This window comes from Genypterus blacodes, unplaced genomic scaffold (assembly GCF_046128005.1).
Source record: "Genypterus blacodes isolate CSIRO-AG114 ecotype Tasmania unplaced genomic scaffold, CSIRO-AGI_Gbla_v1 ptg000027l_1, whole genome shotgun sequence".
NCBI lineage: Eukaryota > Metazoa > Chordata > Actinopteri > Ophidiiformes > Ophidiidae > Genypterus > Genypterus blacodes.
In genome coordinates, this window is record NW_027466840.1 from 1,820,193 (window position 1) to 1,837,105 (window position 16,913).

Consider the following 16,913-nt stretch of genomic DNA (forward strand, 5'->3'; position numbering starts at 1 on the left):
TGACTGTTGGTGCACTGGAACAGACTACTTTCAGTGACAGCCTGACCTCAATCAGAGGTCAACAGGTGATCACAATTTGGGGGTTCTTTGGGATTGGAATTTGGGATTAGAGATTTATTTGTGTGGGTGTGTGTGCGTTTTGTAACATACTGTTGTGGTGGTGGTAATCTCCTCCGTGACGACCCTCAGTGTGTCAACCACAGAGATGTAGCCCAGCCTCCTGGCAATGCCCAGAGCAGTGTTTCCATTCTGGACAAGGAAACACGGTAAATGAGACATGTACTGTATATGTTTGTGTGTGTCTGCATGTGTGTGTCTGGTCACTCACCACAGTGATAGCATTCGGTTTGGCACCATATTGCAGCAGTACGTTAATTATGTGTGTGTTTCCTTGCTGAGCTGCCTGGTGAAGGGCTGTGTATCCATTCTGAGAAGGAATAGAAGAGAAATGTTTAGTTCACAGACGCAGGCTTTTGGCATTGGTAATTTACAGCAAAGCTACAAAAAAAACCCAGAAATTTCATAATATCAGAACATTAAAATCTTAATAATAATAATAATAATAATAATAATAATAATAATAATAATAATAATAATGTGATTATTTCAGCAATACAAACATAAGCATTCCAGTTTAGCTCAAATACCCTGGTCTTGGCGTTGACATTGGCTCCATTCTTAAGCAGGAAGTTGACCATCTTGGAATTTCCATAGTGACATGATACAATCAATGGAGTGTAGCCCAACTGTAAACAACAGAAGTGTCAGGTTAATGGTCTAATCTTGAAAAATGCTACATAACATGACTATTGACATTGACAAGGTTTCTCAGTACCAGTCAAGGAACAGAAATCCTTTCTGTTTCCTAGGCTGTTTGAGATAAAATCGTCTGCTAAACATGCAAATAAGAAATGTTAGATATGTTTCAAATACTTTTGTGTGCTGGTCAAATTTGGCTTCATTTATTGAAAGAATCTCAGCAACTGCAACTTCATCCTCCTGGGCTGCCAAATGGAGAGGGGTCAAACCATTCTACACACACATACACACACACACAAAGAGAGAGAGAGAAAGGGAGAGAGAGAGAGAGAGAGAGAGAGAGAGAGAGAGAGAGAGAGAGAGAGAGAGAGAGAGAGTGAATTCTTGATAATAAAATGGTGAACGCAACTCAAAGGATTTCTAAAAACAAATGCACACTCTTATACCTTGGTGGGGGCATTGATTTGAGCTCCCTTGCTCAGGAGCAGGGCAGCCATATCGGCATGGCCCTCTTGAGAGGCCAAGTGGAGCGGAGTGACCCCCTGCTTGGTCAGAATGTTGGTCTCTGCTCGATACTGTAGCAGCACCGTGGCAATTTCCATCTGGTTCTTCTTAGCTGCAATATGAAGAGGGGTGTAGCCATTCTGATTCACAGAGGCAAGGGAGAGAAACTTGTGTCACAGCAGAGTTAACTGGGATGGCATTTTATGTTTATCTAGTGGATATAGAATGATTACATTAGCATTAAAAGTGGTAATAATAATAATTCTCTAAAACCCCTTATACAATCATGAAATCATGAAATTGGTTATTTGTTATCTCTGTCAGGAGTGAGGGGGGAAATGGTTTACAGAGGAACAAGGGAAGGACATTTTGAGAAGCACTGGGTATAATGTGTGTCTTTGTTCCATGGATCTAAAAATAAACTTAATAAGATGCAGTGTTTTCAACAACAATGTAACTACATATAGAGAATACCAATTTAAGATTGGACAGAATTGATTCTGTCCTTACAACAAGCTGGGTTTCGATTGGGCCCCTAGGAATAATTGCTGCCCACCAACAGAGTTCATTACTGAATTATTTTCTCCTTCTTTGTTGAAAAAAAATACATTTTTCAGTTTATCCTTTAAGACTGGAAGAAACTTTTTAAAATGGAACTTGGGAGATTCTTTGTAGCACACCTGATTCGACCACCAGCTCTCCCATTATCACCAGCACAGAGGCTGCAGATTTTTACTTACAGTAAGTCTCTCACCTTGGCCATGGTGTGGGGAGATGCCCCTTTATCCAAAAGCAGGAGTGCCACCTTTTGGTTATCATAATGTGCTGCAACATGGAGTGGGGTGAGGCCATTCTGTAAGGCATGGATTAAACAGTGATAAGCTCAGCAAGCAGCCACGAGGTCATCGGTGTATAAATGCACATACAGTACACGGTTACTGAGAGATGTTAAAAGGAGGGAAAGACTGTTGGTTGAGATGATTTAGAATTATATTAGACCTTAAAAGGTATAAGGACCACACCTCATTCAATTTCATAAACCAATTTACGATCTAATATATTTACAATTTACAAACTAGTATTTGATGTCTAACTAGGTTTTCCTATATTATAATCTTCATATTTACATAGAAACAGAACACAAGGGCAACTGTACAAGACATGAGGAAATGATTCAATATCTTCACACAGTGCAAAATATATCAACATTTGCTAAGTCTGAAAGCTTCAAATATGTATTGTACATTTTATACATTTGATTACATAATAATACATTATATAGTTTATTAGTGCAGTAAACATTTTTATTTTTGATGCATACCTTGCCAGCTGAATCAGGTGAAGCCCGACGTTGAAGCAGAAGTTTGGCCACATCCAGGCTTCCATATTTGGAGGCCACGTGCAAGGGAGTAAAACCTTTCTGTGAAGAAAAACATAATGGGAAGCAAGATGAAGAGCCGAGATCAACAGCCGCTCAAATCATTATGGAAAATCACAAGCAATATCTACTTTACTTTTCCTTTGTATATTGGTTGTAAGGTATATTTGGCTGCTGTTACTCTGTGATTTCCCATTGGGATTGAAAAAGTACTCTTTTGCTGAACCAAATCATTTTATTTCCCTATGGAACCAGCTGAGGTTGCACTTCGCCCATTTGAAGTGTTCATCGAACTGGTCCAGTGTGTTTGTGAGGCCCCCTGCCTATGGAGGGGAAAACTCGGTCTGACAAACGCTGTGATACATTGGATATAATAGGTTGAATCTGTCCCCATCTCAATCCATCATTCTACCTTACCTGGAATGGACCACAATCATCCCACTGCTGAAAAAGACATCAGCTGCCTCAACAACAACTGCTGCACAATCATTCCCTAACATGGCTGTTTGATTGTGTGTTTGTGCAGGTGCACTTTGTTTGACTACATGTGAAGGGCCTGTCAAGGTTCAGCATAAATTTCCATTTGATTCTATTCTATTCTACACCCACCTTGGTTGCCATTGAGTGTGAAGCCCCAGCCTCCAGCAGGACAGAAGCCGTCTCCACCTGTCCCTCCCTGGCTGAGATATGCAGTGGGGTGTAGCCGTTGGTTGTGGCAGCATCAGGATGGGCCATGTGCTGCAGCAGCAGCTGGACAATCTCTGTTTTTCCTAAACGGGACGCAATGTGGAGGGGAGTCTGGTCTTCCTGAAGGAATAATTACAACACCATGACACAGTTAAGGCAGTCTGAGATTTTCAACGCCAGCAAAATGTAAAACCAAAACAGATTATAGGATTATGTTTGCTAATATCAATTATATTTGTGGTCTCACCCGTGCCCTGGCATCCACCATTGCCCCGTTCCTGAGCAGACATCTGACCACCTCTACCTGACCTGCTCTGGCTGCCATATGTAAAGCTGTTTCTCCACGCTATACACAGATGACATCATATTAGTCAAGTGAGTCACCATTCAAATGTATATCCACATTAACACAAGTATAAAACATTTAGATCAAGAAAGACACCCACTTGTACAGATTAGCAACTATCTCCATGTAATTATAACTTCAACTTCACACTCATCTTTGGCCTTCAAGAAATTTTCACTGCAATAATGTTATAATTTCTCAGTACTCACAATGTTGCTGACGTCAGATGAGGCTCCGTTCTGCAGCAGCAGCAAGACGATATTGAGATGACCCATGAAGGCTGCTACATGGATAGGAGTCAAACCAGACTGGACACATAAAAGGTGGGGAAAGAGGGACAACACTGAACATGAAGTTGTTGCTCATGCAGAGCAGGAAAACAATATCATGTATTACACAGAAGCAAAAAAGCTTGAAAAGACATTCCCAGACACAATGTAAAAGTAAACAAATAAATAAGTAAATCATATGCCTCACTCCCCGTGTCTCAAAGTACTTTCTGTGTTATTCTTCCTTGTGGCAAGAGACACTGACATGCAATAAACACTGACAAATGTAGTGTTTTTGTTTCCCTGGGGAAAGTACCTCTGTGATGGCCTGGATAGAGGCTCCATATTTGACCAACAGTTCCATCACCTTCACCCTATTCTTCTTGCAGGCTATGTGTAGGGGGGTAAAGCCATTCTGCAAGGGAGACATCACACACACACACACACACACACACACACACACACACACACATAGTGTACGTTACATTTCGATTTTTTTAAATGGTTCACATAGGACTTTCTTGTTGTATCATACCAGGGCTCTAGCATTGGGGTTGGCCCTCTTGTCCATCAGCAGTTTGGTTACTCTGTAGTGACCACAGTGTGCTGCCACATGCAGTGCTGTCAGGTAGTCCAGTGTGACATCATCTACAGGTGCATTGTGATGCAGAAGGTGCTTGACACATTCAACATTATCACCCTGAGCTGCCATGTGGAGAGGAGACAGGCCATTCTGAGAAGCAAAGCAAACCATTATTTCTCATGATTATCATCGTCCTTGTTACAGTGACATAACCTTTGACAACACTACACTCATACACACATGCCTTCATCAACATTTTCACATTCCATGTTTGTTCTAATCTCTTCAATAACTCTATCCAATATTTAATTGGAATTCCGTCCCTTTGTATATCTATGAATGCTCAATGGTTGATTGCAATGAGCTCATGCGGTCACATATTTGAAACCCCTGATCCAGCTTGTGCGGTGTGGTCTGGGAAAGTGGCTGAGCAATAATGATTGTGCTGCTTTATTGTCAATACTGTAGCTGTACTAGGCAGCTCTACTGTCCCAGTAAAACAAACATTACAGAGAAATGAACACATTCCCTTAATAACAGTAACACTTAGTAACACACCTTGGTCCGGGCCAGCAAAGGTGCTCCTCTCTCAAGCAGCAGCTCCACAGCAGTATCATGACCACTCCGAGCTGCACAGTGGAGTGGAGTGAGACCATCCTAGAGAACACACATACATACAGAATGCAGAGATGATTGGAGACCAATGACAAGGACAAAGCAGAAACTGCACCCTTATATAAACCCTACATATTAAGTCTGTACCTACCCTTGTTTTAGCATCAATCTGAGAACCACGGTCAAGTAGCAGACGGACCATGTTAGTGTTGCCACGCTTGGAGGCTACATGGAGTGGCGTAATTCCATTCTGCAAATGAGGACAAAAGTAGAACCCATTTAATGATCGGAGTGAAACTACAAGGGAAAAGTGTGGAATTGGTGACAGCCTTCTCCACCAGGCTATCAGGGTTTTGCTTATAGTTATGCTTCTACAACAGGCATATTGCTTAATGATAGGGTGTCATTTATGTCGATTCATGAATGATTTTGTGTGGTGGGTGTAATCCATGTTAGGATGTATAGTAGTTGGTTGGCAAGAAAGTAATGAGAGAAAGTGGAGCTTCCAAACCTCCTTTGTTGGCAGAATGTCTGCCTATGACCTGTGTGGTCAGGGTGTAATTTGTGTGGAGTAATTCTATAGTGGCTAATCCTAGTGGCCAGTGCTTTGTTGATCATTCTGGCGTCTGTATAATGATGGAGAATGGGGTGTTCATGGTATCATACCCTTGCGGTGAAGTCGACTACTGCCCCACGGTTCAGCAAGAGTGTGGCCACATTGACATTCCCATAGTGGGCCGCAATATGTAGAGGGGTGAATCCACTCTGGAAGACACACAGGAGAGAGACAGAGAGAGAGGTCTGACATTAGACATTGACAAATGTACATGTTGCTGTTGACCTTTGACCTCCGGCATGCAGCAGTCACACGAAGCATCACAGGATAGAAAAACCAAGAATGAAATTAAAGCATGTCACTAAACTTCAGAAAATACGCAAGTCAAAGTATGAAGAACCCATAGCACCGCACCATCCCAAAACACAGACAACATGTCATATCCATGCAGGTTCAAATCAAAAGGCCATAAATCGGCCAAACCAATTTGAGGTGAAAGAGGCGAAAAACAAAAGCAAAAGGGATTGACGTACAGTACACACAGATTAATATCAATGTTGACATTAACATAGGAAAATATATTAGTTAAACGTCTATTTACAGGACAAGAAAACCAACACCAAATTATAGTAAAATCATAAAGTTGCACATAATGAGGACGATACATTTTGAATCAACACCACAGTGTGCTATGTTAACTGTACGTCATATAAATTAGGATTAGGAATATGAAATCAATATGGAAAGTTAGAAACTGTAGAGCAGATTGTGAAATTCTTGCCTTACCTTGCCATTCTGTAAGTGACAGTCCGATTTAATGTAAAAAAAATTGTTTACAAAAGTGTGAAGAATAAAGAAACTAACGTGATGGTTTTACAAACATTTAAAAGCTTAGAATGGTGCAAATTAAGGATGGAAACAAATTTCTTTACGCTTTTTTAACACAATTTTACAAGATTTCATAAATTTTAGATCATTTACTAATTTTTACTGTATGTGTTGTTGTAGGTAGGAGCATTCTTGGCTTTCACCTACCAAGTTCGTAAAACATGATGAAAACCTCTATATGGTACTCGACATGAAGTTAGAAGCCAAGTTAAGTACAAATGTGTTTACTGCCTCAGAAAGTGTGGGCATAGACATGACTTATCTGCTGTGAGACTTGTATTCTGCATTCATATATAGCTATGCCCTGAATTACCGTAGCTAACAGTTACAATAAATAGACAGTGTGAAATAATTCATAGTTGTTACAGTACAGTATCGATCAATAACTTATAACTAAACTTAACTTAATAAATGACTATATAGTGTATAATCATGCAGTATAGAGGTCTATGTCTGCATGGGCTCAGGGTTAAGTTTACAGAAGTTAAACACAGACATCAACAAACAGCAGTATCTGAGCCACAGATGAAAAAATATATTTTGTAAAAGAATAAAATACATACAGACTGTATAAATGTACAATAGTGAAAGGTGAAACATATAAGACAACAGACTTTATGCCAGAGCACAGGAAACATGGTAGTAACTTGGCAGTCACATCCTCGTGAACTGTCGGCTGCTCACTATAAAGGAATGAAGGTGAAAGAAAAGAGGGATGTGGCCATATAATGAAGTGGAGAGTTAAGGGAGTGTGTGTGTACCTCAGTAGTCCTATTGACCATCATCTGAAGCGGTAGGGATGAGGAGGGACAGATCAGTTCAGTGAAGCTGCAGCTCATGCAAAGCAGCTCAGTGTGCAGTCAGAGAATAATAAGAGGGCGAGTGACGTGGCTGGAATGCCTCTGTACATTGCAGCACAATGACACTTTGGACATTGGTGGTCTTTCGGTAATCACAAACATCATTTTAAAGGCATTGGTTAGACAGGCTTGTATTTTGCATGCACTCTCAAACGGTGGAAACAAAAGACGGAAGCCACTGTGCAACGTCTGTATCCGCTGTTCAGCATCAAAGAAACAAACAAATGGACATTTCTGTTCCAAAATCAACATGTCAGGTCATATTAACTTTTCATTAGCCCACAGACCTATTCCTACTCCATGCAAACACCAGAGTAACAGTTTAACCCTTCACCTCTGACATCACCTGTGTCAGACTGTGCAATTATCAAGATTGAGATTGTCAGACGGCATCATGAACAAAACTGCAAGCAGGAAAAAAAATGCAGGCACAAATATGTCATCATCACTTTAGATATCGATCTATTAGTGAACTTATCATTGATCTAGGAATACCAATTAAGTAATTGTTATTTCAATGTATGTGGAAATTACTTGAGAAACTCATTCACCCGAATATTATGACTTCTATAATCAAATTGCTGATAACCGGGATTACTTATCTACATGAAGATCACATTATAGTAACAAATACAAAGGAGTTTCTCATCCATCCACCATGTGTACAGATACTGTCATTGTAGTTTATGGTCCCAGTGGAGGCAATGTCGTGAATAGGCTCATTTTGAGGCCTTCACCATCTACATGCCACTTGTTAAAATCCAGAAAACTTCTTGGCCATGCCACCCCTTAACACTAAGAGTACAAAAATCACTTATACCTTTGACTGGACATCAGCATTGTGGTCACTCTGCAGTAGCAAAGCAGCTGATTTGGTGTCGTCTTTGCGGGCGGCTATATGCAATGCAGGCAGTCGGACCTTTCCTTTAGTATCATTCTCCAATAAGATAGAAACCACCTGGTTGTGGCCTTGTTGGAGAGCAATGGCCAGTGGGGTGAACCCATCCTGGATGAGAGGAGGGAGGGTAGAACAGAGAAAGTGTTGAGTGACTTGACATAGTTCATGGTTTGCAATTTTTTAAAAGAAGATTCTCTTCCACAGCATTTGCAGCAACATATTGTTGAAATATCTAATCCTATCCTATTCTACTATAATGAGAGAGCAGTGTGTGTGTGTGTGTCTGTTTGTTTGTCTGGAGCCGAACGAGCACCATTCCCTCAAATCTCCTTCAAACTTAGCAGACACATTGTTCAGGGGTCCAGCATGTGCATAGGGTGCTTTCCTTTTCAAATTATGCAAATTCCAGTAATGGGAGATGGGAGACATGAATGGATGGAGGAGGGGCAGAGGGGGGCATGAAACTAGGGGCAAGCAGGGTGCTTTGAGTATCTATAATCACCAATGTCTCCCGATTTCCTGCATGAATGGATGAAAGGTACTTCATGAGTGCTTTTAATCACATAACAATACAAGAGGATTATTGATGTGGGTCGAGGCAGCAGTCAGCAATTATGAGAGTTGATAAATTTGGGACAGTGTCAGAATTTTGTTGCAGGTTGTTTTTGGTCACAAGAGCACTAAATGCACACTAGGAAAACACTGTAAATGTTCTAAATCAAGAATACGAGTGGCAAGCAACATGGGTTTCCATTTAATTTGGACCTAACATGATGACCAAAATAGTCAATAGTCAATGTCAATAATGATTCAACAGCTATTGTCCTCTTTGCTTGCAGACACACTCATGCACCCACTGACACACCACATAGCGTCTCACCTCTGTAGCAGTGCTCTGGTTGCCTCCATTTTCTAGAAGGTATCGTACGACATCCTGGTGATTCTCCTGGGCAGCCATGTACAGAGGGGTGAATCCATTCTGCAGAACACAAATAAATATATGAGGCTCTGGGAATGAAACAGGCTTTTATGGCTATGGTTCTTCGATGTTCCGATGACAAATATAAGAGGAGCTATTCTCGGTGATGCGGCAGGTTCAGCATACACACCTGTGACTGTGAATTGATGTCAGCTCCTCGTTTGATCAGAATCTTCACTACTTCAGCCTGACCAGCGAGAGATGCAATATGAAGTGCTGTGTTCCCTTTCTTTGTGGCCGAATCCACTGCTGCCCCTCTCTCCAGCAGCTCCTGGACCAGATCCATATGGCCCTCCTTGGCTGCCAGATGAAGTGCATTAAGACCATTCTGGGGGAGGTCAGACCCATATTAAAACAAAATAAGTCAAAAGTCAAACTGAAATGGAAAGAGAAATGTTGACCTCGTCAATGTCCAGGGCCATAACACTGAATGAGGATATAATCTTAAATTGACATGCGCCCCTATCAAGAAGAGGCAGCCTTAAATGTTAAAGTCTAAATAGGTGTGTGTATGTGTGTGTGCCTGTATTTATGTGCAAAAGTATTTTTTTCATTTGTAGTATTTGACAGACTACACCAGTTATACAATGAAAAATACAGATTCATGTCTGTTTCAAGTTGTAAATAATTTGTGAGCTATTAATATTACAGAGCTGGGTTCTCCTAAAATCCTCTAATCCTCTATAATCTTCAGAATTACATTTACTCCCTATAATTTATCACAGTCCCGATGACATATTTGTCTTACTGATTTTTCACACATATATATATATATATATATAATATAATTTTTTTTCAACTGTGGATGTATGAACAAAGCAGTCCAAGCGGGCAGTTGGCTCTATGGTGGCTTGATGTGATTATGCAGCTTTTCATTTCATCAACAAAGGTGCATAATCATATCAAGCCAGGTTGATGCTGACAACTGCCTGCCTTCCCGCTGAGGTGTTACAGTCTTAACAAGTGCTGCTACTTCAGTGATGTCACTATACATAGAGTATGAGCATACGAGCGTACTCATCTTTGGGACCGCTCTGGCAGAATGTGTTGCTGTTGCCATGGAAACGCAATGATTAAAACGATTGAATCGCCTTGTCAGAATTGAATCAACAAATGTAGGCTATTTTGGGGTTAAACTAATCAACCCAGGTCATTCCAAATAGTTCCTTGTCTTTTGGTGATACAGTCTTCTTCAAGACACACATTTGATGTCTGTTTATCGGTCTAACAGTTATAGTAGTGGTCCTTTTGTTGCCCTTTAACAGTTGTTACATGAAAAGTCCAAAAATATCCACTACTGGCCGTCTGCCCAAGAGCTGTTATACAATATCCTTGCTCAAAAAAGCACGATCTACCTATCTATCTAATGTTGTGCTCATCATAAGGGTCATCATATCAATCATTACAAAAATGTAGCCGTAGGATGTGTGTCTGTGTGTAGTGGTGTGATTGAACATGTTATTTGTTAAGTGTCTCCTACCTGATTACAGGTGCCGATGTCCACTCCCCCTTTCAGATATTCCAACACCTTGTCCACATTTCCTGCCCGAGCTGCTCGCAGGAAACTTGTGTTGCTGTCAGACTAGAACAAAGAAGGGGTAAAAGCATTTTCATAAATAACTACAATCTCCAATTACAATTTGTAAATGGTTAATTACGGTGATTATCACATAATTTAGCCACACATGCTGAACATCATAATCCCAAATATCGCCTGAATTAGCCGGTCTTAGACCTTGGTTCACTCATCATATCACTCATCATATCATTTCATCAGTTTTACAGGCAATTTCTTATTTGTATCAAAGGGAAAACATTCCAAAAAGATGAACAAAATATTCCTTCAAGGTTCTGATAGTTGGCGGTTTCATTTATTTCCTATGTCCTAACTACCCTTTAATGTTGACCTAAGAACTATACATGACCCCCACAATCTCAGCCACAGCAGCACCCTTTTCCCTCTCTTTTTTTCCTTGTTGTATGACTTGCCAGATTTAGTGTTACGAATGCCAGCCCATAATAATCATTGCTGAGTCTGACTCACAGACCAGTGACCAACATCCACCCACCAAGCTATTTCTTACACCCACCAGCCAGCGGGTGTAAGAGCCTATTCATGAAAAGGGAGGGATCAGCATAGGGTGGCTTGGAAGGAGGGGGGGCATCACACACACGCACAAAATGCAAACAATAATGATTACTGATGGATTAAAGGCTAAATGGTGGTATTTTGGGAGCCCTCAAGTTTACCCCCAAGTCAGAGTCCATCAAAGGGAGGCACTACAGAGACAATTCCATTCAACTCCAACTAAACTTCTTATAAAACACCAAATCACAACACGTTATCTCAAGGCACTTTTCATATAGAGCATTTACAGAGACCCAACATTCACCCATGAGCAAGCACTTGGCAACAGCGGGCAAGGAAAACTCCCCTTTAACGGGAAGAACCCCCCAGGCAAAACCGGACCCTAGGTGGGCGGCCATCTGCCTTGGCCGATTGGGTGGAGAGAGAGAAAGGGGGAGGAGAGAGAGAGAGACTGCTCAGTGGTAAACAAACCAAAATGTTCACCACAATGGCAGTTCTTCTCTTTTTCAAATTATGAAAAGTAATATTTTAAGGACCAATCTCTGGAAAAGTAATTTGATATGAGCACACTCAGACTTCACACTAAATTCCGATGCTTGCATACCACATCACCTAAGTTTCATCACCAGATACACCCACTTAGGCATGGACTTCTACCTGTGCTGTCACATGAAAGAACAACAGATAAGTTGAGTTTCATTAACATTGTCATGGAAGTAATTCACTTTAACATCTCCCCCAATCTCCTTTCTAAACCAGCCTTCATCACTCATCCAATTAGTGTTGAGAATAGACAATGCAATTAAGTTTGTATTAGGTTAGGGTTTGTGTGAGTGTGTGCATGTGTGCGTGCAGGGGATAGGGAGGACACACACCAAACACCTTTTCTGCAATCAACCATCTTCCAAAATGACATTGCCATTTATCTTCTGCTTCTGTGTTTCCATTAAAAACATAGTCCTCAGCACATTTACACCAAGTCCTAAGGGACTAATGTAGTAGTGCAGACCTCTTCAAATCCATCTTAATCCAAAACTGGCCATACAAAACACATATTGCTACAGACCTACCTCCAAAGACTTAAATATTACAGGAACAATTGAAGATTCAAAAGAAAGATTCAGTTAATCTGTGACAAAAGTTCATTAAGTTACTAGTTCCCCTATTAAAGCACCACTGCATGAGTACACTCTGTAAAATATCCACATATGGATCCATAATATGCCTTGACAACTCACAACAAGACAAGGGATAGTATCAAAATAATTTACCACAACAGAACCAGCCTTACAATTATTAAAACATGGTCATCATCATGTCGTCCTGTATTCAAAGATGGTGTGCAGTCCAGGTGCCGGGACTGCTTAATTCAAAGACATGTAACCTTCTTGCGTTAGTTCTACCAGGGAGACTCATAGTTCAAGCTAGCCATTTACCTGTTGCTCCAATCCAAGTCATCCATCTCTTCAAGAAGGATACGTCACATTCATTCATTCTCTTTCTCAAATCAGTGTCCGCTGGTTAACTACTTTAGCCACGTCACCATTCATTTGGTGGTCTGTCAAATCACATGCATAAACGCCATTGACTGACGTACGTCAATACTGCTTTTAGTTTGCCGACTGATGTGTTTTAATCACTTGTAACCATCTACAGCTGCTCACCTGCAATTCTCCGCCTGTGGAAGATCACACAGCAGCAGCTCTTCCAGCCAGTGAGCCGCCTCAGGTTGTTTGATCTTTCAGTCCTATTCCCTTACGCGAGGTTAAGGTCTCTTCCTCGAACACAAAAGGAGAACTAATGCCGCCAACACAGCTGCCCGAATGCTCAGAACCAGCAGAACCAGCTCCAGAGAAGATCATGTCTCCCACTCCAACCTCCTGACAGCGTCTAGCATCAACGTTTGCATCAACCATTCCTGCCTCTACTGTACCTCTAACCTGCAACCTGTAGGAGTTTGCGGCCCCCTGCAGCCACCATCTTATGTCTCAAATAATTTAACAGTAAAGACGTTAATTTAGTTTCATGATACCAGACAGATTGACCTCCTACAGCTATTGTGCAGGAGATCCATTCACCTGCCAATGAATTCTCTTTCAGGGATGGGGAACAGCTTTTTAGTATGGACTCAATGGAATCAATACGTCTGGAAATTATGTTTTTCATCAGCCCTTGTCTGGAGGAGCTCAAGGTAACAGATCTGAGTCTGAATATGCCTGAGACCTTCATACTTTGGCTGCTATTGTGATGGAAAATTCCAAAATGAAAAAGTCTCCATCGTGTTGTAGTCATTACCAGTTTTATCTAGCTTCACACTATGTAGTACTTTCATGTCTTTCAGTGCTGTTTTCGTGTTTGTTGAATTTTAACTTACACCCTGATGGCCAAAGTATGGATGGTACATTTTATCTACAAACCCCAATTCCAAAAAAGTTGAGTGTAAAATGCAGGTAAACATCATAACCAGTGATTTGAAAATTATCTTTTACCTGTACTTAATTTGAAACAGTACAAATGCAAGATAATTCATGTTTTAACTGATCATCTTTTCTTTGCAAATATGCACTCATTCTAAATTTGATGCCCGCAACAGACAGACTCCAGGTGCAGGTTCCTAAGCAGCATGACTGGAGCTCATACTTTGATTATCATTCTATTCTCAGGTATTCCAGACAGTGTCAATGAGGAAGGAACATGACAGGCAGCGCATCCTTGTGATTATCTTCCAAAACTGAGTCAGCTGAAAAGTAGACAGTATCTTCTCCAGGGAACACAGCCAAGCACATGTCGTTGATGTCTTAAATATCCTTAAACGGAGGAATGTATATGGTCCCTTTGAGAGAGGTTTCTTTTGTCAGCACATCCATTCTGGAGGTCAGGGAAGGTCATAGCATGACTCTTCAAATCCTTCAGCAAGTAATTTGTAACAATCTGGTCCTGAACTTCAACTCTCCATGAATCACCCTAGGTGCTAGGGTGGTTCCATTCATGTCTTCAATGACAATAATAAAACTACAGATGTTATGAAAATGAAATGAAAAGCACACTATGCAAAAATGGGAGTGATTGTAGGATTAGCGCTCATTGCAACTCAACACAGTAACGACGAACGGTACACGCATATACTCTCCAATTCTAGTAGTATAACAAGTAAGATAAGATAAGAAGATAAGATATGATCATTTGAGCACTGCCCCAGTGAGCTGACTTCTTATCTCATAGCAAGCTGTCTGTTATCCTGGTCTCATCTCTTCATGAAAGTAAAACAGAATCACTAAGAACTGTAGAAAGGTGCATTATTAAAATGCCTGAACAGGAAAGAGTCATAAAAAGTCACTGAATTATCCATCAAGTGAAACTTTGTACAAAATGTTCAAAATCAGATCTGAATTCTGTCATTGAAGGCCACTGAAACTCTTCCACACAGAGTGCAGTCTGGGAGGTTTCGTAACTTCAATTACTTGAGAGAGCTCACATAACGTCAACCTGTTGACTCCAATGATATTTGCACTTACATGCAAGAACCGGAGACTGGATTCATTAACAGCAGTCTAGACATTGCCTTAAGTTTCCCTCGCAGTACAGTCCCCAGCTCAAAACTGAGCGCAGATGTAGATAAAGACTCTATAGCAGCAAGTTAGTCACCCGATAGTCATACGATTTTGGTTGGGACATATCACTGCACCACACTTTCCCAACTTTCTCAACTACAGCCAGTATGAAATGGATTCCTGATTTATCACACCTATGGTCTTGACTCTGATTAATCAAAAGAGAAACCCAACACCAACTGGCTGAAATCAGAACTGGCCTTCATCTTTGTATTCAAGATTGTGACCAGTGTGCCCATTGTGTGTACTGTTTTATGTGGTCATCTGGGAGTAGCATCATGTTGAAACCGGTACACTAGTGTGTACAGTGAACATTGGGCTCTTGGCAGAAGCTGTTATAGTTGGTTTTGTAGAGTTATGCAGGAAATGAGTCAGTAAAGTTTGAAAAAACAGAAAAAGCAGTACAGTACAGTACCTGGCAGTGATTAAACGACTAAGATTAAAAGACTTCTTCTTCCCTTCCCCAGTAGTAGAGACAGGTAGAATTATGAACTCCTAAACTAATCAATAGCAAACAAGCATTCTGTATTTGTTCTGGCATCTGGGATTGTCTATCGATTATAATGCGTTCTGTATGCAGACACTATTTTTTCCTTGTCTGTAAAACTCATCTGGATACAAATCGCCTTGTAATGTCAGGTGTTAATGCGGCCTTTATGTTAGCTCTTTGATAGACTGGTAACCTTTCCACAGTGTACCTTGCCTCCAGCCAAATGGACACTGATAGGCTGCAGCCCTCTATGACCTTGCGCAGGATAAACAACTTTGTGGGCCTTTATAACAACATTGCAGGCTGCATTCCGTCAAACTTAAGTTGCAGTTATAGTTGTATACAACCTACACCTTCTGGTTCCCAAGTTCAAATTTCTTTTGACTGATCACTGTCACTTTACTTGGCTACAGCAATATCATTTGTTTGTAGGTGCGTGAGAGAGATAAACAAACAGATGGGGGAGGCAAGGCCAACACGGGTAGGAAGTGGACACAGAAACATGTATGAGGGAGAGATGATAATCCAGAAAGATTACTTCCATCCGTTTGATATATTATCCCTGCAGGAGAGATGGTTTCAGATGGTTGGATTGCACTGCAGTGAGGAAGTAGAAAGGCAAAACAAGAGAGACAGCATGGAGATTCTTAAAAATAAACAGTAATGTGTGAAACTAAGCATGAAACTTGTTATATAACTGGGGATCCATGCTGATAGGACATACAAGATTATAATTTCAAAAGCATTTGTGCAATCAGCATTTTCTAATGAAAAGACACAAACCCTTTACACAGGTTTAACTGTTTGTCATAATAGTACAGTACTTGCTAAGGCTGATTGAAGTGTTTGTGTTGACCCCACATGGGGGAGGGGAGGGGGCAAAGAGGGTGAGAGAGAGCGTACTGCGATAATCCCAGAGAGACAGAGAGAACACATCCCTAATCGCATGTGATAATCTCTAAGCAGCTCACCATAATGTTCACTATAAAGTAGATTTCAGCCGCCTGAACCAACAAAGAACACATCAGTAGGCTTTTGATATTGCATTAGATAATGCAGCCTGTGTTTCTGTCTGTATCCTTTCAAGTCCTTGAAGCAAACAGAGAATTGAAATGAACTAAACAACAGAGCAATGCACCAGAGGAGTGCTCTGCGTGGGTACATCTGCAGTGAGAGTGGTAGCGGTATGTGTAGGCACTTTTCTATACATCATTACAACTGAGAATTAGTGACAGCAATCCGTGAAAGTGTGACTGATCACTGATCAGAACGATCATTTGTGATGTTGCCACAGGGTGACGATGTCAGAATGAAGGGTGGAATTGGATTGAGGACAGAGCCATGATGAGGGGTAACAGTGACAGGGATGATGCAGAGTGCGTTTATTTACCATTTCCATTT

General features: G+C 40.9%; 1 protein-coding gene across 1 annotated transcript in view; it reads right to left on the reverse strand.

Moving 5' to 3' along the window:
- Nucleotides 1-16,913, reverse strand: part of LOC142993087 (ankyrin-2-like) — a 46,116-nt gene that overhangs the window by 20,641 nt on the left and 8,562 nt on the right. The window contains 21 exon segments of the mRNA XM_076143719.1: nucleotides 151-249; nucleotides 329-427; nucleotides 648-746; nucleotides 934-1,032; nucleotides 1,206-1,403; nucleotides 2,018-2,116; nucleotides 2,585-2,683; nucleotides 3,251-3,448; nucleotides 3,576-3,674; nucleotides 3,884-3,982; nucleotides 4,260-4,358; nucleotides 4,479-4,676; nucleotides 5,085-5,183; nucleotides 5,293-5,391; nucleotides 5,808-5,906; nucleotides 6,484-6,492; nucleotides 7,347-7,370; nucleotides 8,266-8,451; nucleotides 9,224-9,322; nucleotides 9,453-9,650; nucleotides 10,803-10,904. Coding sequence (XP_075999834.1) covers nucleotides 151-249; nucleotides 329-427; nucleotides 648-746; nucleotides 934-1,032; nucleotides 1,206-1,403; nucleotides 2,018-2,116; nucleotides 2,585-2,683; nucleotides 3,251-3,448; nucleotides 3,576-3,674; nucleotides 3,884-3,982; nucleotides 4,260-4,358; nucleotides 4,479-4,676; nucleotides 5,085-5,183; nucleotides 5,293-5,391; nucleotides 5,808-5,906; nucleotides 6,484-6,492; nucleotides 7,347-7,370; nucleotides 8,266-8,451; nucleotides 9,224-9,322; nucleotides 9,453-9,650; nucleotides 10,803-10,904 — 2,400 coding nt within the window.